General features: G+C 47.7%; 1 protein-coding gene across 3 annotated transcripts in view; it reads right to left on the bottom strand.

Moving 5' to 3' along the window:
• Positions 1 to 23156, bottom strand: part of nrp2a (neuropilin 2a) — a 58917-nt gene that overhangs the window by 18378 nt on the left and 17383 nt on the right. For all 3 annotated transcript variants that reach the window (XM_083990545.1, XM_083990546.1, XM_083990547.1), the window contains exons 3-11: positions 21171 to 21352; positions 14056 to 14286; positions 12576 to 12731; positions 11891 to 12060; positions 10925 to 11080; positions 3620 to 3764; positions 1269 to 1444; positions 798 to 977; positions 568 to 712 (exon numbers count right to left, since the gene is read on the bottom strand). In XM_083990545.1, coding sequence (XP_083846671.1) covers positions 568 to 712; positions 798 to 977; positions 1269 to 1444; positions 3620 to 3764; positions 10925 to 11080; positions 11891 to 12060; positions 12576 to 12731; positions 14056 to 14286; positions 21171 to 21352 — 1541 coding nt within the window. The remainder of the gene's footprint in view (positions 1 to 567; positions 713 to 797; positions 978 to 1268; positions 1445 to 3619; positions 3765 to 10924; positions 11081 to 11890; positions 12061 to 12575; positions 12732 to 14055; positions 14287 to 21170; positions 21353 to 23156) is intronic.

The following is a 23156-nucleotide window of genomic DNA, read 5'->3' as shown; positions in this document are numbered from 1 at the left end:
GCATGTTGTGCTGCACGGCCCAGTCGTCCTGTCGAGGCACTGTGGGAGTGGCAAGCAGCGAGAGTCCATATGTGTGTGAGTGACGGTGGATGTTGTGCGTCTCACATCTGGATAACAGACCACGCTGGAAAGTGAACAAACCAGTGCTCGCTCTCTCTCAGTGGGGACGCATTCCTTCAAACCGAACCCTGTCCACTCCCTGCTGATGCTAACACTTGTTGTCTAAAGCTCACAGTCGCTGTTCCAGGTGAAACAATACCAGAGAGGAAGCAAAACCACAAACTTCCAGGTTTTGAGACTCAGCCGGATCGTTTTCCTCTCCTTTTCTCTCTGCCTCTGCTCCGTGTCACTTTCCAGCTCCGCCACACTCTAATGACTCTCATGCATATCTAATGCCAGCCTCACTTTTCTGGGGGAGCCACCTTCCTCAAGGTCCATTCACTTCTGTTTAGATCACTTCAGCTCGTTAGAGCGTCGGCTAAATTATTCAGCCTGGAGTACTATAGGCAGAAAATTATCATATATACGGTGATTCATATAATAAGAAGCAACAACAGGGCATCCTACCTGGAAGGTCACAGCCCAGTATCTCCACTCTCATGCCGATCCCTGCAGGAGACCACCTCTCTGGGTACAGGCGGACGTACTGAGCCACCGTCTCCTCGAAATGCCGCAGCTCCGGGGTGTCGTAGTGCGTGTTCCCCTCGAAAATCTGCACAAAAAACACACACAGACTGTGATAGCTGCCCTGCTGATGCAACAAGCAACACACTCTCTCTACATCATCCTTCGCTCACCTTGGGCAGGCTGGTCTTTTGGTCCATGATGAAATTCCACTCTTTTCCATTCAGGCTGTACGCCACCTTGTACTTCCGAACGAACGCCCGGTTATCTGTGGTCGCCCCGCTTCCCGCGTCTCCTCCTCTTGCTCCTTGGGTGATCACACCACGCACCGTCTTGGGCAGCCCGAGGTCCACCTGAGGAGATTAGATTTAGATGAATGCACTCGTGGTTATGCTTTAATGGCTGCTGTGGTTTGTCTCTGTTGATAAGAGCAAGCCAAAACAACACAGCAGTTATTCTTCCTGGTTCCCATTCATGCTAATCTGCTGCAAGTTTTATATGCTAATGTCAGCGCTGAATGCGTGGAGGTGCATATTAAGTGACTCATGCATATTAACTTGTAAGAAAGAATGCATTAAAAAAGGGATGCAGAGACTGGAAAATTGCAGCCAAAATACAGTGAAATGATTGAATAATCTCTGCACCTGTAGCCACTCCTCTCCTGCCAGCGGCTGTGCAGGGGCCGGGAACCAGCCGGAGCGACTGGCCACCAGACGGGCGGTCGCGGGATTCCACACCATGTCCCTGCTGGAGGAGGCTGAGATCTGTGCATCGGGAAGCAGGCCGGACAGCAGGCCCTGCAGGTCCGAGCACGGAGCATCTGGACAGCGGGAAAGGGAGAGAGGGCAGAGATTACTTTAACCTGCAGCTCAGCCGGGTGGACGGAGACGTTCCAGCCACGACCTAACATACACTCACGCTGTTACACATATTCCCACCTGGGAGCTGTTAAGCTTCACCGCAGGATTGCACTACTGGCCACTGAGCATTAAGAGTACAGAGAGACCAGGGAGGGAGGGGAAGAGAGGAGATGTTCAGCACAGCACTGCTGCTTCAAGTCTGAATTCATGCACTTCACATCTCACACAAATATTTAAAAAATGTGTCTTTTAAATATGTAGTTCTCTGTTTTGTCTGTGTTCACTGGGCTGCACACGTTTTACGTACATTCACCGACTCAGGGAAAGTTCCAAGTACACGTAGAAGCACTTTGGGAATGAAACTCATTCAGATATGGAGAGGCGAGTAGCGCTGAAAGTAACTTGCCTAGGGAGTATGTGAGAGGCTAGAAATGAGGATTAAGGGGATAAGAAAGGTATAATACGAGGAGCTGGGAGGCAGAGAAGTAGAGAGCGGAAAGAGTGGAGGGGGGAAAAAAAGGAAAAGAGAGAGGGAACGACGACAGCCCAGGGAGGCAGGGAGAGGAAGAGGGGAAGACGAGACTCCTGCAGAGGCAAACAGTGGGAGAGGGAGGGAGGGGTGGAGGGAAGATGAGCACATGGGAGGGAAGACGGGAGGCAGGGAGAGGTTAAAGGGATAGTTCAACATTTTAGCAAATTGGCCCATTGCCATAATCCCTATAGTTTTAGGAGTAGGTTTGTTATCTTTAATTATTGGTGCAAGCTATTTTTAGAACGGCGGAGAAGAGCCGTGAGCTGCTGAACCTACTCCTAAAACTATAGGGATTATGGCAATGGGCCAATTTGCCAAAATGTTGAACTATCCCTTTAAGGAGGAGGAAGAGAGAGAGAGACACAGAGGAAGTGAGAAAGGGCTGGAGGAAGCAAGATGAGGAGATGTTAGTTGTGCTGACGGTTTAAGAGAACACAGATCAAAGTTTCATGCTGTTATGTCACTGCAAAAGCAGGAGATGTAAATAATGAATAAAAGGCACAGGAAGTGTGTATGTGTATGTGTGTTTTTGTGTGTGTGCGTGCGGTGTGTGTGTACATTTCAAAGGGTGTGCCTGCTTTTGAGGTCATCTGCTATATTTAGAAAGCAGCCGGTGTGCCCCGTGTACCTGTACTGTAACAGCTAATAGTTATTTCAATAGCAGCTGTTGAGGCTGTGGAGGAATCACAGTTTCTGATGTAAGAGTGAATGGGGAGTGTGTGTGTGTAGGGGTTGGGGGTGGGGGGGCTTGGGCATGAATGATTGATCGGGACTCATTTCCAGATATAGAGCAAAGAGCACACATCAAAAAAGGAGTTAGAGACAGCGAGCGAGCAGCGCTTGGAGAGAGGGAACTGACACTGCTGCTGCTGCCTCTGGAAGAATAGAGTAGAAGTTGCCTTTAATTAGCCCGAGGGTTGCCATGTTTAAAAGATAGCAGGGGGAGAGTGTGGGAGAGAGCATAAATACACATGTATGTGTGAGAGAGACTATCTGCCAGTGTGTGTGTTCTCTTTTAAGGTTGAGGAAGTTATTTCTTGCTTCTGTTCAAAGGCTTTTTTTTTTTTATTCCCGGCAAGACGGTGGTAAATGGAGACGTGTGACCACAGTGCTGCTGGATTAAACCCCTGAAACACCACAGCGGATAAACAAGGGATTTCTCCGTCTCCCTCTCCCGCTAGGCCCTTAACCCTCCTGTTGACCCAATCTGTTCCCTTCCTTTCTCCCCCCTTCCTTCTTTCCACAATCCTTCTTTCCTTAGTCTTTCGATCCAATTGACTTGATTTGTTCCCTCCCTCCATCTTTCTTTCCTCCCTTTTTCCCTCCCTCCTTTCCATCCTTCCTTCCTTCTGTCCGTCCGTTACTTCTTCCTTCCTTTTTGACCCAATTGACCTAATCTGTTCCTTCCCTCATCTATCTTTCTTCCTTTTCCTTTCCTTCTTTCCTCCCATCTTTCCCTTTGTCCTTCCTTCCTTCTTTCCCTTCGTCCTTTCTACCTTCCTTCCTTCCTTCCTTCCTTCCTTGACCCACCCAGGAGGAAAACAGGAGTATTAAAAAGAAACTGAGCTCTTTCTTTTTCCTGTTAAAAAACACACACACACACCTGTTATCTGGCATCCGTAGATCTCGAAGCGCAGGGCGATGCCGTTCCTCCAGGTCTGCGGTCGGATGCGGACGAACCGGGCCAGGACGGGCTGCGGCACGCGGTTCAGGACCACCTCGGCCGGGTCGGTGTTGGCGTGGAAGATCTGATGCAGAGACAAAGACGAGGACAAACAGGAGACAAAGACAAAGGCTGGTTACTGTCAGGAGCTGATGTACTGTACACGCCTGCACGCCTCGGTGCCTGGGCTGTCTTATCTCTCTCTTTCTCACACATACACACACACTACCATCTCTTGCTCGACACCCACCCACAGCGCACGGTTTCGCTTGGCTACACACACACACACACACACACACACACACACATAACACAGTGCCAGGCCGGACAAAGCAGAGACAACCCAAACACGGATCCAATGTCACTCGCCCAGCTGTCGATGTGTTTTGGGGTCAAAGGTTCGGCGCTGGGAGGCTGGGAAAGCCTGGATGGATGAGGGTCTCTCTTTCTCACTCACTCTCTCCTTCACACACACTGCTTCACCTCTCCACTGGTGGTCATAGGAAGCTGCAGCGGGGGGGCCGGGGGTGGGGGGGAGTGGGGGGGACATGACCTGACACGGCCAAACATGACGGGACCTTCCAGACGCAGGAAGTCTGTCCAGGTGGGCAGGATGCGAGTGAAATTTCACTTCCTAAGAGGCATCCACCCTAAAAAAACCATCAACAGTCACTTCACGAACACTCCCTTCCTTCCATTCGAGCTGAAGCGTCAGGTCATGGTGGGAGGTGGGAGGTGGGGGGGGCAGAAGTAACCAGGGCGGTCAGTGACTTTCTGTTCTGGATGGAAAAGTCAGCCAAGATGCTCGAGTCTCCCTTTCTTTCCTGTTTGCGTGTTTTCCAAAACCCATAACTCCTATTTTATAATTATAATCACCTTCCTCTTCCTTCTACACCTCAACCCCCCCTCCCTCCCCACCCCCTGTCTGCACCACATCCCCTCATCTCAACACCTCTCAGCTGATATCTCTCTCTCTTTCTCTTTCTTGCTCCCCAGCTTCCTCGTACTGGTGGCGGTGGTGGCCACAAACTAAAACCACACACACACCACACACAGGAAACCACAGGAATCCACACACACTCACTCAGATAAGCAGAGGAAGTGTCTTTTAACTGACTGAGTGACTGTTAAGTGTCATTCACTCTCTCTCCCTCTCTCCGTCTGTGGTCGACCGAGGCCGTCCGATAGGAGAACGGCAGATATCGGCGAAACCACGGCGATGAACATCTACGCGCCGGAAAGATGGAAAGACAACAGCTACAAGCAGCTGAATTAAAGATTAAAGGCATCAACCATCTTCTCTTTTACTCTAATCCAAGCGCACGAGGATCAAACCCAGACGTGCTCCCTTTGCCTAAAAATTTGATTCCCGTTTCTTTTGATAATGTTGTTTTTCATTATAAGTGATAAACCATCTGCTTTCATTTAAATCTGCAGACACTACACTGGCATGTTGGTATAAAACGACCCATTTGTGAAGTTCCCTGCCTCCTCCCAATAATACGATATTCCAGATATTCCACAACCAGAGGGAATAGCACTTGGAAATCCTCCTCCAGGGGTTTTATTTGATTTTGGGCATGGCCTGATTTAATCAAACGGAGCTGACACTGGTAATACAAAGCAGCATGAGTGTTTGAACAGATAAGCCAGGCTATCTCTTCTGTATCTGCTGCTGGATCGAGGATAGACAGCCGTCATGTTTACCTAAGAGGCCAAACAGTGGATGTGGGCTCTTATGGGGGTTATGTAAACACCCACTCACGCTCATACAACTGACCCGTCTTCTTCTTTTACTCTCTGATTCTTCTGTGCGTGTGAAACAAAGAGCAGCAGGGAGGGGACGAGGGGGGAAACACGGAAAAAAATGACTGCGGGGAGGATGAGTCCTCAGAAGAGGAGTTAAAAACAGATGAAGAGATGGGTGGAGGCGGGTGAGAGAGAAAGAAGAGGTTGAATGGAGGGCAGGAGAAATGACTATATGAGGAATATGAAGAGGAGGCAGGGAGTGTCAGCGAGTGGGAGGGGAAGAACAACAGAGACATTCATCACGGTAACAGGAAGTAGTCCATCCGAGCATTTATGTCATTACACAACCAAAAAAAAAAAATAATTGATGGAATTTCCTCAATTTTGAAATAAATTGCGACCATGAGTTCACATTATCGGACAAGCACCAGCAGCCTCACAAAAACTGTCCCTGCAGCACTGAAATGCTTCCACAAGTATCAACTTTTTTACGATTAAAAGAAAAAGTGACAAATGACGCAAATACGTCACGATCCAGACCACGGAGGAGAAAGTTAGGGAAATGTCTGCAGAATATTTGTTCATTACAACTTCCCAGAAACGTCTGTAGAGAGAGAGAGTGCCCACCATGACTAAGAGGCCATTAGCTGGTGCATTATAAAACTGCCAGCTGCTTTTCTTTGTTTCCATCTTTGGATAAAAGCAGGGAATATGGCCAACGTTAATGACACAAAAAGAACAACGTGTTCGATGTGAATCAGCTCTGGAGGGAGAGGCATTCTCTTTATTTCTCTTTCTAAGATGTGAGACAGAGACAGAGGGAGGGAGGGAGAGACAATGAGAAGTTGTTGGTCAGCTCTCCCTCCACTTCCTCCCATCTATTGTCAGGCTACCTGAGGAGGTCGCCCATCTGACCCCTGAGCCATTACCTCCGAGGTCAAAGGTCAGCAGCCTTAGGAAGCAGATGGTTGGTCATTGACCGACTTGTTGATACCGTGGTTACTTTTTGACTAGCGGGGGTTGGGGAGTCTGGAATCTGCCCGGCGACTGGCATGTTTTTCTTTTCCGTGTCTCCTCACGTGACGTGTAGGCGAGGTGGGCTGAATAATTAACGTCGCCGTGTTGTGTATCCTGGTGAGGAGAGTCATGAAATTATAACGAAGCGCCTGCCTGCAGTCTGAACGCCCACGCACACACACACGTCGCGGCAAAGCGGCGGTCAGACTGCTTTGTGCGGACATCGGCGGGACAGAGGCACCATGGGTATTTAAGTATTGATGACCCCTGTGGAGAACGAGGTCACCGTGAAAAGCTTGTGTGTATATGTGTGTGTTATTGTAAACACCACGGACCAGCAAAGAGAGCAAAAAGAATCTAGCGTTAAAGGGATAGTTCAACATTTTTGCAAATTGGCCCATTGCCATAATCGCTAGCTAGTAGTATTGTGCATCAGCTATTTTGCATAAATTTACCTCTAAAACAACTCTGTCTTGTAACGTTCTGTTATTATCTCATAGCGTGGTGAATGTGCAGGTCACAACTTGTCCACCAGAGTGTTTTGGAGTTGTTGGATTGTGTATTTGATGAGTTTGATGAGGGAAACCAAGAAATCACATTAGCCTCCGTAGTGTAGCTCTGAGCAGCTCACGGCTCTGCTCCGCCGTTCTAAAAACAGCTTGCACCGACAATTAAAGGTGATGAACCTACTCCTAAAACTATAGGGATTATGACAATGGGCCAATTTGCCAAAATGTTGAACTATCCCTTTAAAGTAAAAAACACTTGAGGTGTAGACACACTTGTCTATCGTCTCTCTCCTCTGTGTTTTCATGATGTCTCCTTCCTCTCCCAGAGTTTTCCTTCAAGCTGATGATGGCGCCACGGGGAGAAGTGGCTGAGCTCTGCACAAGACATTATTCACTCCTTTTTTCATCCCCGTGTTGTTCCCTCGACCCCGCTCTCCTTCTCTGCCCATTACGCTCCTCGTCCTCCTCTTCTTGCTCTACTTACTCCCTCCATCGCTCTATTCTTTCTTGCCATTACCCCCCTGTCCATCTCCTGCTGCAAGACGTCCTCTGCCCACTCCCACTCCCACCCCCCACTCCTTCTTCTCTGTTCTCGGTATGAAGATGTTGACAGTAGGAACTGGTTCCAGCTGGCCGCTCTCCACTACTGAGGGGCGAGCTGTGTGTGTGTGTGTATGTGTGTGTGTAATGTTGTCTTACACCACCTTATGCTGAAGTCCTCCACTTTGTAGCTGTGTTAGCAGTTGCTGTCTGTGTACATGTGTGTGTAACATCTCACCTGTGTGTATGTGTATGTGTGTGCAGCTTTATGTCACAAAGAATGAGTGAGTGAAAACAAAGCTTGTGTGTGTATGTGTGTGTGTGACACAGTGTGATGGAGGAGCAGAAGGCTGAAATGCTGTGTGGGCTGTTTTTTCCATTCCCAGTTTACTTTATATGTGTGTGTCTGTGTGTGTGTGTTGAACTGATATAGCATAGCCTCACTTCTCAACAACACAATGCTTTGTTAGCACTGGGGCTGATGGGATTTTCCTCAAAGACGGATGACAGAGTGTCTTTACTGTTAATTTGTTTGGGTGCACATGTGTATATGTGTCTGATACCTCTAAAAAAAATCATTGTGTGTGTGTGTTTGTGTGTTTTTTTTGTTTGCGTGTGACAGATAGGCAATTCCTAAGTGTGCTCGTGTCTCGTCAAGTAATGAGGTGCATATGTAAGTAGTGTGATTTAGAATTAACAAGTCACATGGGTGTCAAACTGAAAATGTGTTGGTATGCAGAAAATGTGTCGAAAAGAATCGCGCACACACACATGCACACACATGCACACACACAGATTCACAAAGCCTGTTTGCTGGTGTGACTGAGGTGATTGCAATCTGCAGCGCTGGTGTTTTTCTCCTCACACGGCACTTACATTTCTTTTGAAAAGGAAAAAAAAAACTTTCCCACAATTCCTTTCTCAGCTCCTCTCTCTTTCTCTCTCCCTCTCTCTTCATTTCTTCCTGACTTTCTTGCTGTCAAATAATCTTTATTGGCATTAAATCCTTCGGTCTTTGTCAACACAGCAAATAAGGACACAAATCTTGACAAAGAATGGCATGGCGCTCTCTCCAAATAACAAACACTGCGAGGTACGAAGTGCCAAGCCAATCCTTTTATTCATGGGTGATTCACATCTGATGCACAGACACAGTCACGGCTCAACCTTCCGCAAACACACACATATTGTAAAACCGCCGACGCACACATTGCGCGCGCACTCTTTTCAAAGCCACATTAGCTTCAAACTCTCTGTTAAATGACAATTAGAAGAACCAAATCCCAGTTATTACAGGACCCCCTGATGAGCATTGAGCTTCAACCACTTAAGGGCTCTTTGGGGGGCTTAGGATGGGCTAACTGGGAGTTTGTACGACATGACTGGTGGATTAGCAGTCACGGAAGATTCAACTGAACTGCGGCCCACGGGGCCCCGAGGAGAACCTGGTTGGCGAGGAGAGTAGAGAGCAGGGCAAAATCTTCACGCGCAAAAAAACAAAAAAAATCAGGCCGGGGCGAATTCACGACCGCAAATTTCGCTTCATTTGTCAAAGGCGTTATCCCTAAATCCAATCCATCCATCCCTGCCTGTGGTCGAGGAGGTTTTATCCGCCCTCAGCTGAGACGTCTTGTCTCCGTATTAAACATCAGAGGGTGAGAACGCACAATAAATCCTCGCGGATTTAGGAATAATTTCGGAGGCCTATCACGCATCAAAACTTCATCAAAAACAGATGCTACGCTGAATCACATCTATATTTTATGTAGATAAAGTTGTTTCATATTAGTCAGAGTATCAGATGTTATTTCCTGCTTTCAGCTCAGTTTGGAGGATTATCCATAATTCAACATGACTCTGCTGTGTTTTATTCATCCTTCAACTCTGTGCATTCTTTGTATGAGCTGGAAACATAACCAATTTAGTGATACATATCCCCCCGCCCCTCCCCTTCCCTTCCCTCCTCCACCTTTTATGTTGATGCATCTGTCCATGTCTGAAAGTGTCTGAACAGTATTTTGCCCAGACAGATTAGTGGACTCAGATTACACACCACAGACAGACCAGCGCACATCATATACATATGCGGACTCACGCACAGATTTCCAGACAGAGAGATCAGCCAGAGGTTGCACAAAGGGGGGGGTCTGTTGGTTTTCACGTGTGTGTATGTACAAAGAGAGGGGGGGGTGTGATAAATTGCACAGATGTTGACTTTTTAAGTCAAATCCACGTTTCACTCAATAATCTCTGCATCAAATACCCCCCACCGGTCTCACCCAAACCAATCACTGGTGCACACAGAAGGGGGAGTCCCACTCTGTGTGGATTAACTGCTCCTGCACCCCCACTCCCACTCCCACTACGACTCTCTATTTATTTTTCTGCTTCAAATCCACAGTGACCTTAACCCAGATGTGAGGGACGGAGTTCAAATCCCCAGGAGACAGGTTTACTGTTGGTTGCACCGTTAAAACAACAACAACAACAGCAGCAGCAACAATTCACACTGTGCATGCATTGATACACAACCCCCCACCTTACACACTAACAAGTATGCTGTACTTTATACTATTGCTATTGCAGTGGTTCCCAACCTTTTTTGGCTCATGACCCCTTTTTGACATCACAAATTTCTGGCAACCACGTGAATCAAGATGCTGCATTTTATCTGAACTCGATTTATATTTGAGAAAGTGAAAACAACGGTATTCTATACAGTTGTTTAAGATTATGTGTGGTGTTTTTAATCATAAGAATAAGAATTAGTAAAAAAAAAAATCAGTCTTTAAAAAAAAAAAAAAAAAATCAATTAGACATTTCATGCGACCCCATTTGAATTCCAGGCGACCCCATGTGGGGTCCCAACCCCAAGGTTGAAAAACACTGTGCTATTGTTTTCATACTGACTTACTTATTGTCATACTATTGCACTACGGCTAGTGGTATCCTAAACCAATTTAGCTGTTTCACTGTTTACAATGACAATAAAGCATTCTATTCTATCCTATTCTAACAAACGAGGACACAAACAATGAGACTCATTCAGCGATTACAGTAAATAATGTTGAAATCAGCCTCACAAACTCGTCCAGTCCGCACGTGGTTTGACTCCGAGCGTTTACAACTCTGTGTGTGTGTGTTTATGTGAGCGTGTGCTGTGGTGAGCGAGAGATGATGAATTGCGAGCCCAGATAAGGACACATAGAGGACTCCATTGTTCTTGTTGTGTCAGTTCCCCTACTTCCTCTTATCTCTATCTCTTCCTCCCTGCTCCGTCTCTTTCTACCTCATGACTGGTCATGACTCGGGTTCATAAACAGCTCAACTGACTCTCTCGGCTCTTGGATGCACCAAACGCTCCACTTCACCTCTTTGTCACCGTGTGTGTGGACAGACCACGTTAATCTAGTGTGGTGAGTTCTGTTACCTTGTGGTTCTTGCCGTGCCGGTACACCATCCAGTCTTCCCCGTTGGTGCTGACTTCCAGCTTGAAGGTGGTGACGTAGTAGGACTTCTGCGTCTCCTTGGACACGGCCCCCTGTGTGGCGATGCCCGTCAAAACCTTCAGGAACTGGAGGTCAACCTGGGAAAAATGAAAAAATGAATTAAAGCATTCGTTTCTTATCATGGAAATATATTTTTTCTTATAATGAATAGAATCATTTGTAAGTGCAGGAGGATTTATGGAGCTCAGGGTTGATGTAGATAACAGAGTCAGAGCAGCTGCTGTGAGTATCTGTCACACAGACAGCAGGGGGATGGACACCAACTGTGGCCTACTGCTGAGGAAACCTAGGTGGTGTTTATATGTGGCTGTGCATTTGTCGCATGTGTGTGTGTAAGTGTGTGTGTGAGGGGAGGAAAGGCTGGAGGCAGAGATCAATGGCGCAGTGTTCGGATGCATTCCTGAAGAGCACCTTCATCAATCACAGGACTCCTCGCCGCTCGTGTGCATGTGTATATATGTGTGTCTGTGTGCGCCTAGGTATGCATACATATCAGTGGACTTGTGTGTGTGTGTATGTGTGTGTGTGTGTGTGTGAGACAGGAAAGATTGAGAGCACAGAAGCACTTCCTTATCATCAGTTCACAGTTCCTCCATTTCCGTTACGCGTGTGTATATGAGTGTGTGAGTGTGAGTGTGTGTGTGTGTCCTCACTGTACACAAGATGCATCTTCTCCTTTACACAAATATCACTCTCAAGTTCCCTACATTTATTATCCTCAGCAATGAAAGTGGTGTTGGTTCAGATTGTGCGCTCACAGCTGGAAGTGTAATATAATTCATATCTCAAATCCCACAGTGATTAAAGCTTCGGTATCTAAAGGTCATAAAAAGAAAGACATCACAGCACAGAAACAGCTAAACAAATATATATATATATATATATACCTGGATATACTCCTTGTTGCTGTCTTCTGATGGCGTCCAGGCGTTGTCATCGTTGTTAAGGCGGGCCTGCCGTGGCAACCAGCGGCTGTCGTAGAAGGACGTGGAAGCAGAGATCTGGTCGTCGCTGATCTTCCCCGACTCCATTCCCAGCGCCATGCTGCAGTGGAACGCTGTTGGGGCGAAAGCAGAGAGTTTAAACGTTCAGAGCGGAGGAAGGAGAGGAAGGCTGAATAGATGGAGAGTGAGAGGGGAGGTATAAAGAGCAAAGCGTGGAGCTGGAGGACAGAGGCGACAAGGTAAATCCAGACAGAGAAAGGGGCAGAGGGAGACAGAAAGAAGCTCCACAGGTGAGAGAAGGTAAATTGAGGTGAAGTTAATTTATATTCCAAAAGAAAATACTATGACTCGGCTTCTGAGAAATCATGCTCCCTTAGGAGAGAGCAAAATGGGCTGAGAGGGGTGAGAGAGAACTTTGAGATTGAAATAGAATTAAAGTAGGCAAAGCTGAAAGGATCGAGAGGGTAAGAGGAGAGAGAGATGAAGGAAGAGTGTCAGCAGAGATGACGGAGGAGAGAGCGCTGAAAGGAGAGAAAATGGAGATGGGAATAAAAACAGGTAAACAAACCTCCACACAGAAAATCTAAAAAGGCACAAACACATGAAAAGTAAGTTATCTCTCACTCACAGTCGCTGACTTCTTTGTGCGTCATGTTGTACCGGGCGGAGAAGCCGTCTTTGGCCACGGCCATGTCCGTGTGGAAGGAGAGGGACAGCAGGCCGGAAGACGACTGGATCTCTGGGGGGATCTTTGTCCCGCAGTATCGGCCAATCAGAGGAGACACTGTAGACACACATAAATCCAGTTCATCTAAACATGTGTATGGTGATATCGGAATAAAACATTTGATTTTGTGTGGTTTTATTTTGAAAATCTGAGCCCTTTCTGGCTAAAACATGAAATATTTTGTCCTGCAGCGTCCTCGGAAACACAGCAGAGACAGGTTTCCAGTGGCCACGCTGCTTCAGTAAGTGTTGTCTAATGAGTCGCAGCATGCGTCCCCCCCATGGTCGCCACTTCCCCCCCCCGACTCTCTTCCTCCCATCATTCGTCTTTCTCCCTTTCTCTCTCCTGTCCATCCCTCCATCTGCTGTGTGTGCCTCAGCCAGGGCCCAGCAGGGGGATTGGAATCCCTGCCTTAATGCAAACTGCACTGGCATCAGCTGCAGACACACACACACACATACGCAGACACACATGCACGAGCGAGGATTACAATAGTCTCATGAGTAGCTCCGTTGCCAGACACCGAATTCTTCACCCTTCCGTCTTGTCTCCCATCCCTCTTTCATGCCCGAGGACTCGGCTCACTGGAACTGGGTTACACTTTAATTTCCTCCTAATTCACAACTTTGAATGGTATAAATTGTTTTCAGCTATCAAAGCTCCCAAATTCAAGGCTATAATTGGAATTTTAAATCCACTTGGATCCCTTTTTAGCAACTGAAAATAGAATAATTAGAGCAAATCCTCAGTTCTCTTCTTCATATTTATAAAAAAAAAGAAGAAAAAAACTGGGGGGTGAGGGGGAGTCAGCAAGAGACAGAGGTGGGAAGTGAACCACTCACCACCACTAATGTGCTTTTCAGCAGCACCGCAGCAGCTAACGTTACCCTATGGCGGTCACTATCAAAGCCCCTTGATAACATCCTCAAATGTTTTTTCCCCCCGCTGCTTCCTGATCGCAGCCGATAGGCCGCTTTGGCAACACTCGGCACCTCCTATTGGTCCGCAAAACAGATACTCATCGTGGGCCGCCACTCTCTCTCTCACTCGCCCGGGGGAGGAAGGAAGCGCTAGGTGATAAGGAGGGAGTGCAGGGAAGGGGGTGATGAAGGGAGGTTATTACGGAGAGGGGAGAGGGGCATGGGAAAGGGCTGCTCCTCAGGGGTGTTGAAGCACGTTCAGCTCCCCGTGTAATAATGTTTCCTCTATGTAATATAATGTAAAGGAATGCTCGGCAACACTGCTTACATCAAAGACGGCAATGGCTGCTCGGGAAATTGAAGGCTGGTATGTTAATGTGCGTGTGGGAAAGTGGGGGATTGTGAAATTCTGTGTGAACATGCACTTTAATAAGCAATTGTGTGTGTGTGTGTGTGCTCACCTTGCGGCAGGCCGTCCCATACGTCCAGCCAGTCGTACTTGCAGTCGCCCTCTCCCACCAGCAGGGGGTCGTTCTCCAGGTCAAAGGTGAGGAAGGTGAGGGTGATGTCCATGCGGGGCGGGGCGATGATCATGTAGGAGCACTCCAGGTTGTGAGGGTATTTATCCGGGAACCCCGGGGACTCGATCATGCCGGAGGAGCTGGTGAAGTTGCGGAAGCAGAACTCCGACCCTGAGCGGAAAACAAAGGAGAGGAGAGGAGGATATTTAGAAAATGAATAAGCAATCGGTCATATCGGGAGAGGAGGATACGGGCGCGTATAGCGATCGATCACAGAGGGATATCTCATCTGACTTGCAGAGGGTGTTTCAGAGAGTCGTTCATCACTGACAGCCAAGCTGGAGTATACAGTAGCTGCGGTGGCCGGACGCAGAAACGCACACATGGTTTATGATGACCGATGGCGGAGAAAATACACAGTGAGCAAAAGCTCAAGTCGGCTGCTGCTGCTCAGTGTTACTCCGGGATACTGATGACTCTTTTTGTGTGACGTTACATAATGTGACACATTCAATGATACACACTTAAGCGAGGCTAAAAGGGGGGAGCGGACTGACCCCTGCTCTGTTGCATATATTCAAAACAAATATTCTCCAACACCTCCCTTTTCTCTCTTTTTTTTTTTTGCACTGTGTGTCTCTCTGACATACGCACACACATTCACACACACGCCCCGCAAATGTTGTATAATGGTTCTAAGTGGGCCCTCTGCGGTGGCTCCTCATCAGCCATGCAGATTTATGCGCCCTGGGCGGCTCACCTTGAGCGGCGGCAGCTGTGTGGCTCAGATCATCTACCCATCAGCCACTGCTCCGCCGGCCCCACCGGGGAGCCCGTCACAGACAGAGTGTTTATGGAACAGCACATCAATGAGGGTGCCGACGGTCCGGCAACACAAAACAGACAAGGGACTTTACACAAATGTCACACAACACTCATTCACAATCCCCGGCTATTTTCTCACTCCGTCCATCCGGCTTCTCTTCTATCTTTACATGCTGGCTATTCACAGTCTGTTTGGTTGCCGTTCTGCATCTCTTACTATTTTTATACACTCGCCAGAAGGGCAAATATCTCTCTGTGATAAAGTTGCTAAGAGACCGCAGCATCTTTATTAGATCTTTGTTTAACTGCACATGTCAGAAATGCCTGTGGTAGACCTTCCTCCACCGATGGATGGAGCTTATTTATAAACCCACTTGCACTGCATGGACTTTGTTATTTCCAATATCTCTGCACTTGACTGACTGATAGGAAATGCATTTCATACATCTTGGCTCTCATAGCCGGCTAGCATAAGGAAAAGAGTCTGTTCTTGCGGTGTTTTCCCATCAGTGATTCACTGGAAGGCAGACAGGGAGGTCATGTTTGAGGGTGGGTTGGGGTGGGGGCTCCTGGGAGAAGCTTCTGGTGGATTTCAAACCTGGGAAAGCCGGTGGGTCGCATCCAGCCATCTCTGCGCTGTGTCAGAGAGCTGCCAAGGCGGCGTTTGATTACCACATACATATTCTAGAAAAGGCAGCGTTTAAGGAGCGCAGACATGCTAACAGCACATTCCTTCTGCAGCATTCCTCCGAGGCACCAGTCCTTATTATCAGCCAGCCCTATAAAAGCGGAGGGGTCGACTGGCTGCTCCGGCCCTCCCCTGTCTACACTTGGTTAATGGCAGAGAACTGACCCCAATCAGCACAGAGAGAGGAAGGAAAAACTCTGGAGATATCCACCGTCTGTGTCTGTCTCTTTCGCTTTGTTTTTCTTTTCTCCTGCAGCTTCCTTTTATCTCTTTTTTTTCTCGTTTTATCGTCTTAAAACCTTCCTTCCTTGATTCGCCGCATGTATGAGCGTATTTACAAAGCGAACATATACTGTGTATCCGTCAGTCTGTCGACCTATTTTGCACGAATCTTCCCTTACATGTTAAAAACAGCATTGAAACCTCTTGTGTCGACTCCCACACACACACAGCAACATCAAAAACACCAGTGGATCATCTGCCTTCATGCTTGGAGCTTGTCTGCCTACACACAGGGAGCTAGGCATGTTGAAATATGATGGTAATTTAAAGCGAGCTACCGGTGATGTCGCCCCATCCTACTACATCTGACCTCACCGCTCTGTGATAAGTGTGTTTGTGGGTGTGCGTGTCACTGTGTGTGAGTGAGCGGCATGAATTAGAGTAAACACGAATGCTGCGAATGCATTAAAGCAATAACGTGCATGTGATTGTAATGCAGCTATAAGACAACAGTAAATGAACTCTGCAGTATGCATGAGCCATATGTGAGTATGTGCCTTTGCATGAGTATGTCTTCTTTTGTGTGTCTATGCTTTTTATTAACCTCCTCTTGTGTGTTTTTGCTGCAGGCATCTTCCTCTCTGTGTATGTGTCTCAACATGTGTGTGTCTGAAGGTGTGTGTGACAGCTTCACAGTGTGTGTGCAGACCCAGTAACACACTGGCCTTGTTTCTTTTTTTGGGTCACAGTGCAGCATGTCTGGAGTCCTCCCGCTTCAAAACTTCAATCTGAGCACAGCTTGACTCCATCGCCTCCAAACACACCGCTCTGTGTGTTTTACACTCAGTGTGCAGGAGCTAGCAGCTTCACACACACACACACAGTCGCTCGGTGCTGCCACGTGCATGCATGTGTTCATATACTTCCGTGTGCACGCTCCCCCTGTGCTTGCGTATGCATGAGTACCTTCTTCTTTCGTTAGCGCTCATTAGTTCACAGTGTATGAACACGCCAAAAACAAGTCGTCCCCCTTCCCCACGCCACGCTGCCTCCCTCCGTCACTCCTCGGCCCGTGTCTTGGCCCCTGGTTGGTGCCTGCATCGCACCATGAGCTGCCATTTGGCAAGAGCTGAGGGGGAGGTCAGAGTGTGTGTGTATTTGTGACGCGTGGCGGGGGGGTTAGGGTGGGTTGCTGGGTAGAAACCACTCGACTTTTGCACATGAGTGCCTGATGTAGTGGCAGCTTCACATGTTATGTCTGGGCAACCCCTCCTCCTCCTCCTCCTCCTCCTCTTCTTCCCTCGTTCCTGCAGAAACTGAGCTCATTCACTCTTTCAACTCGTCGCTCCTCCTCTCCTCTCCTCACCTCTTGCGTTCTCCGAGCGTCTGCCTCACATCAAAACCGCCTCACCCTCTCTACCTGCCTGTCTCCATCTGACATACATCCGCAACCTCACACACAAACACACGCGCGTCTCTCATGTAACCCCGGCTCGCGCTGCGTTCAGGGCTCCATTGAAGAAAAAGCTCTCCCGAGGCATCCGAGGAGGGGTGTGTGTGTGTGCATGCGTGCGTGAATGTACGTGCTGCACGGCAGGGTTAGGGTGGAAACCCCGCTACAATAACAACAACAGCAACATGGTGAACAACAAGGAAACCAAGGGAAAGGGAAACAACATTCTTGGCGTTCCACAGCTCGACACTTTTATAAACCCTGAGAGACATTTTGCATCAATCTGAGTCACGTATCACTCTCATCCCTCTGTTATGAGCTGAGGAATGCAATGCCATCATTAAGTTTTTTAAATCTTGATCGCGAAAGGAAGCAGACGCCAAAAAGCCCCCTGCTGTTTGTGATCAAAGTCTTCATGCAAGTCTAGATTTCTTGAATCTTATTCATGCAGTTGCCGTCTTATTATTTCATTTTGGGACATGTTTTCTTCATCACTGATCAGTCATAAACTCTCTTTGCGCTCCGTTTATTTATTCATGAATTTAATTTACCTTTGCCAGTTAATTACTTGAGTGTAATTTCAGCATTGGGATGACTCGGGTGTTTCAGGAATAAACACCACATGGCAATCAGCCATATAGTAACAGCCAGAGAGACGGCATCCAATCAACACGATAGCATCAGGAACACACACACACACACACACACTGGGCCCATGTTATGACTGGCGCTTGGGTGGGGGTCTCGCCTTGGGCTGCGCTCCCGCCGCGACCCCGCAGATGCCACGGCAGCGGTCACCAGCGTCCGCGAAGGGGACGATACGCCCTAGGGTGCAACTCGGCCTCGTCTTAACCCGCGATTGGCTGCGATGTTATCTGCCCTCGCCGCGTTAGTGGGTGGGGGGGAAAAAAGGGGGCTTTTTGCCGACAAGTCTTCCCCCTGTAGCCGTGGTAACAGCATCAGCACCCACGTGACTGGGTGTAAGTGAAAGTGAATGATGGGGCGGAAAGGGGGCGTGGGGGTGGTAGTAGTAGTCTGGGGCTGAATAAAGGGTTAAGCATGCATGAGTGGGAGCAAAGTAGGCCACAACAATATGAGGAGGGGGGAGGTGGGTGGGGGGGGGGCACTCTTACTGTACAACCGGATTATGGCATACGTGTACATGTGTGTGGGTGGGTGAATGGGGGGGGGGGTTGTTAGGTGGAGGGATGTTGTTTTTAGTTATTAGTTTTTTTTTTTGCAATCTACAGCAAATCAAAGAAGACATTCTTACAAGCAAGAAACAGAGCAAACTTTTTCTCCCTATTCTCCCTCCCTTCCCCTCACTAAATAAGTAAAGCATTAAAACTATAAAAATAAGATGAAAATAAAGCAAAAAAAGAAGGAAAAAAAAATAATATTAATAATGAGAAATAAATAAATAAAAGTAGACAAATACTGATAACAGTTCTATGATGAATTTCAAGGGTGTTTCTCATGTTGTTTTTGGGGCAAATGCTCAACCAGGCTCCCCCTCAGGAGGCTGGGGGAGGAGGGAGGGGGGTATTAGAGGGGTCAAAGTTCACTTCTGTGCCTCCTTACTGGAAATAATTAGTTTTCACTGCACTGTAGCCCATGACACACACACACACACACACACACACAGACACACACAGACTGACACAAACAGATTGCTCGTCCGTTTCCAAACCCCCTAGAGTTGTTACAGTCACCGCTTATGTAATAGGCTTGAATGAACAAAAACAAAAACAAGCGGCGGTATCATTAGTTTGTAGAATGAAAAACAGGCCAAGATATCCAACCCCTCCCCTCCTTTCACTGTCTCACACACACACACACACACACTCTCATGTGCACACACGCAAAAACCAGACACACACTGTCTGACTTCTAGACACAGTGTGGTGGGGTCAGCCTGCAGCCGTAAGCTGTACTGTCTGTTTAAGATGGGAAGGAAGCTGTGCAGACACACACACACACACAGACACACACATCTCCCAGCTGTGTGCAGCGATTTCTATCTGTGCTCGGACGCACCCTTTAAAAACACATACAACCCATAAACACACACACACACACACACACACACACACACACACACACACACACACACACACACACACACACACACACACACACACACACACACACACACACACACACACACACACACACACACACACACACACACACACACACACACACACACTATACTAAAGATATTCCAGTTCAGTGCGATCTAGGAGTACCCACACTCTCTTACGTCTTTGAAAGCAGCACAATACAGTTGCATTGAAAATAGAAAAATGATATTCTAAGGGCTCTCCAGCTGAAATTACAAGCGCACAGAAATACATCAATGGGGGTAAAAGTAATGACAGTGCAATTACTTCCACTCTGGTAAATAAACAAATCCTAGTCGGGATCTGTGTGTTCCCGTCAGAAGTTGGAGGCTGTGTCTTGTGGAAACCCGCGGTCCAGGTCGGCCACACTGAGACAAACAGCTATGATGAGCGCGTGTGCAGGAAACTGGAAACACCATAATTAACACATGGCCCCAATCACGCATCCTGAATACATTTCACTCCTCTTTTGTTGGTCTGTGTCCCTCCAACCCTTACTCTCTCTTTCTCTCCCTCTCTCGCACACACACACACACACGCATCTATCATTCCGCCTACACACACACACACACACACACACACATACAGACATACAGACAGACAGACAGCATCTCACACAACAAGCTGAGTGGAGTGGAACCACCCACACATTCAGCGAGCAGACACCTACATGTGCTCACACAGTGACACAATCTCTTGTACCCCCCTGAATTTATACCAGGATCTTGTTAAAGCCATGGCAACCGCATCCTCCATCCACCCGCCTTCAATCCATCCACACACATATGAGATGATAGAATCTATATTATTATCATTACACTGTTGGGGGTTCGAACTGGAGGCCTTTAGTGATGGAGCCGCCGAGCGTCAAATCTGGGTCACATTCTTCTGACTGGAAGCCAGAGATGCTGTTCAAAGGTAGGAGGTGGTAGCTCGGTGCATTCTCTTCTGTGAGAGCGATGCTTATATCTGTGACTTCATTCAACGGCTTACATTTGGAAATCTTAAAATACATCAGGACAGATTTGAGACTTTAGAAATGACTGTGTTGGCTTCCAGAGAGGAGCTCCAGTCCATATCAGCTGCTCCTGAGTCCCTTAAACATAAATCTTGCAGCTCCCCCAAGGCCACCTGACCATTTCACCTCTCCCACTACACACACACACACAAACACACATCCCAGCACCAAAACAAATATACTTCCCACCTCCACCTCACCTGCAGAGCGCACTTCACCTCGTGCACTTTGGCGACCTTGGAGAAAATTCCATTTCGGCACACACTCATCCCCATCAATCTCCTCGCCTCCGCCTCTACCTACAAACCTTTAACCTTAAATCCGATGACTCCAAGCTGCCTTGGAGCTCCCTCCATCATCCCACCACCACCACCACCACCTCCTCCTCCCACTCCCACTCCCGGCTCTCCTCGTCCACCCAGAGGAAGCGGATCCTGCTCCAATCAAAGAGCAGGCATTCCTCGCATGCTTCCAGGCGGCTTGGAAGTCGTTTACTAATCTCTCTTCCCTCTTTGTTTAAGTTTTGTTTGCACGCCTGGCTGCCTCTGCTGATGTAAATTGTTTTGAGAGTGTTGGGGTGATGGAGTACAGGCTTTGGGCCATTAACATCCAACAAAGAAGTGGCAGCTTTTCCTCTCCGTACGTTTTCCTGTAGTGTATTATTTAGCTTTAAGACTTCTAATCATTATATAAATAGAGTCAAATAGAGTTTGACTGTTTCCTCACCTGTTTTGAAGATCTCATAGCGCAGAGAGAAGCCCGCTCCTTGGTGGGCGTAGTCCGAGACGAATCGGATCTGGAGGGAGGGGCCGGACGAGATGATCGGTGCCGGGGCGATGTTGCTGCAGTGTCGACCCAGGACGTCGGCGTTGTCCGTATTCCCGTCGCGGATCTCGATGAAGTCATACCTGATGGAAAAAAGAAAAAAAAGGAGAGTGTAATGAGTTTCTATTGTACTGAAAATGTTTCAGCACCGGCATCCTTCAGAAAAACCGATCTTTACATCCAGTTGAAATTGAGTTTGCTCCTGCAGGAAGAGGATTAAGGACGGATATATGAGAGATAAAAGCAGATCGGCAACGGGGGGGATAAACATAGATGGATAGTTATGGCGGTTATGCAACAAGCTAAGCTAATAAAAACCAGACAGGTGTGGAGCTATTTACCATCAGAGTTCAGCCTCAGGACAGAATGCACAGTGTCCAAGCAGGAGCACCACACAACATTAAGACACAAATAAATATATCTGCCACAGACTTGGCTCTGAGTCAAAGTATCTCCTCCTCACTTGTCCTGCTCCCCCTCAGCTGCATTCAATATCAATAAATCCAGCTCTCACAAGCCGGTGGAGGACAACACACTCAGATTTCACCAACATCACTGGATCTTTGACCCCAAAACTGAACATACATGGAGCAAATGGCTGAACGTTGAGGGTGAAGATGCAGGCAAACAGACAGCTGGATGGACTCATTAATAAGGCGTGTAAAAATAGACAGAGAGGCTCATGAAATAATAAAGAGGTGAGGGCTGGGGGAGAGGAAAGGTGAGGGCATTAACAGCGCCGGGCGGTGAGAGGGAGAAATTAGGATAAATAAATGTGAAGACGGCATCGCTTTGTAGCTTCCACATGCCGGAGCTCTCGGCTTAAACTCTGCCTCACCAACTGACCCTGGGCTGTAAAAGCAAATACTTAACTGTCAGGTCAGTGTGTGTGTGTGTGTGTTTTTATGAGTGCGTGTTGGGGAGAGAGACACAGAGAGAGCCCACCTGGCTGATCCAGAATTAGCTCAGAGCCCCGTGTGTCATTCCTCTAACATTATGAGACACATGCAGGGGCAGAGTCGCAGACAACACGCTGAAGCGTCTGTGGGAGATGCTTGATTTAGGCCTCGTGGAACACCACACGGGTGGGGTCAACGCAGAGGGAAACCCTGCAGCCAGCTGCTTTATTCTCAAGTTAAAGGACCATAGTGTCTCTATCAGCTGGTTTAAAGAGACCCAGAGGAGTTTGATTTTGGTTATAAAAGAGTCTCATATTAATGTGGATGAATCTACACTTGTTAATGGGTCCATTTTCGATAAATATATTGTTTTGTCTTCGCTTTCCAAAACTTCTCATAGCCCCTTTAAATTCCAGGTGCATTGAATGAAAACTGTCATTTACAAATAAAACACAGTCTTCGATAAACGACATCATAGCTGTGTTGATAATGATTTAACAGGGAGCAACGACCGGGTTATGAGGTCATAATTTATGGGATGTGAGAATCTCAGCGCTGTGTTCTTCACTGTTCTACCTCTTTCCATGTGTGTGCTTTCATGTGTATTTGTTTTCCCACAAAAAAATACTCATGTTGCTATATTTCATCTGTGACTAACCTCTGTGTAATCCTGGTCTCCATAACATCCATCCCCGTTTCTCTTTCTCATTACAGCGCTAACAACTGTCTCCTCACCCCCCTCCCCCTTCTCTTCCCCTCCCAGACTGCGATTCCCCTGCGTAACTAACTGCATCGCCACAGGAGCCTCGCAGCCACGTCGAGGAGGACACCCTCCCAAGATTTGCACACACGCAAAAACACACTTGTCTCAATTAGTTCATACGACGGAGACGTCACAAAGTCTCTGTTGTCCCGCTAATTACTGTGATGGGCTCTTTGATGCTATGAAGGCATCACACACACACACGCCACTTTTTAAACACAGCCT

The sequence above is a fragment of the Trachurus trachurus genome, assembly GCF_905171665.1.
Source record: "Trachurus trachurus genome assembly, chromosome: 2".
Classification (NCBI taxonomy): Eukaryota; Metazoa; Chordata; class Actinopteri; order Carangiformes; family Carangidae; genus Trachurus; species Trachurus trachurus.
Note: the sequence above shows the minus strand (reverse complement) of the source record. Positions and strands in the feature narration are given on the sequence as shown.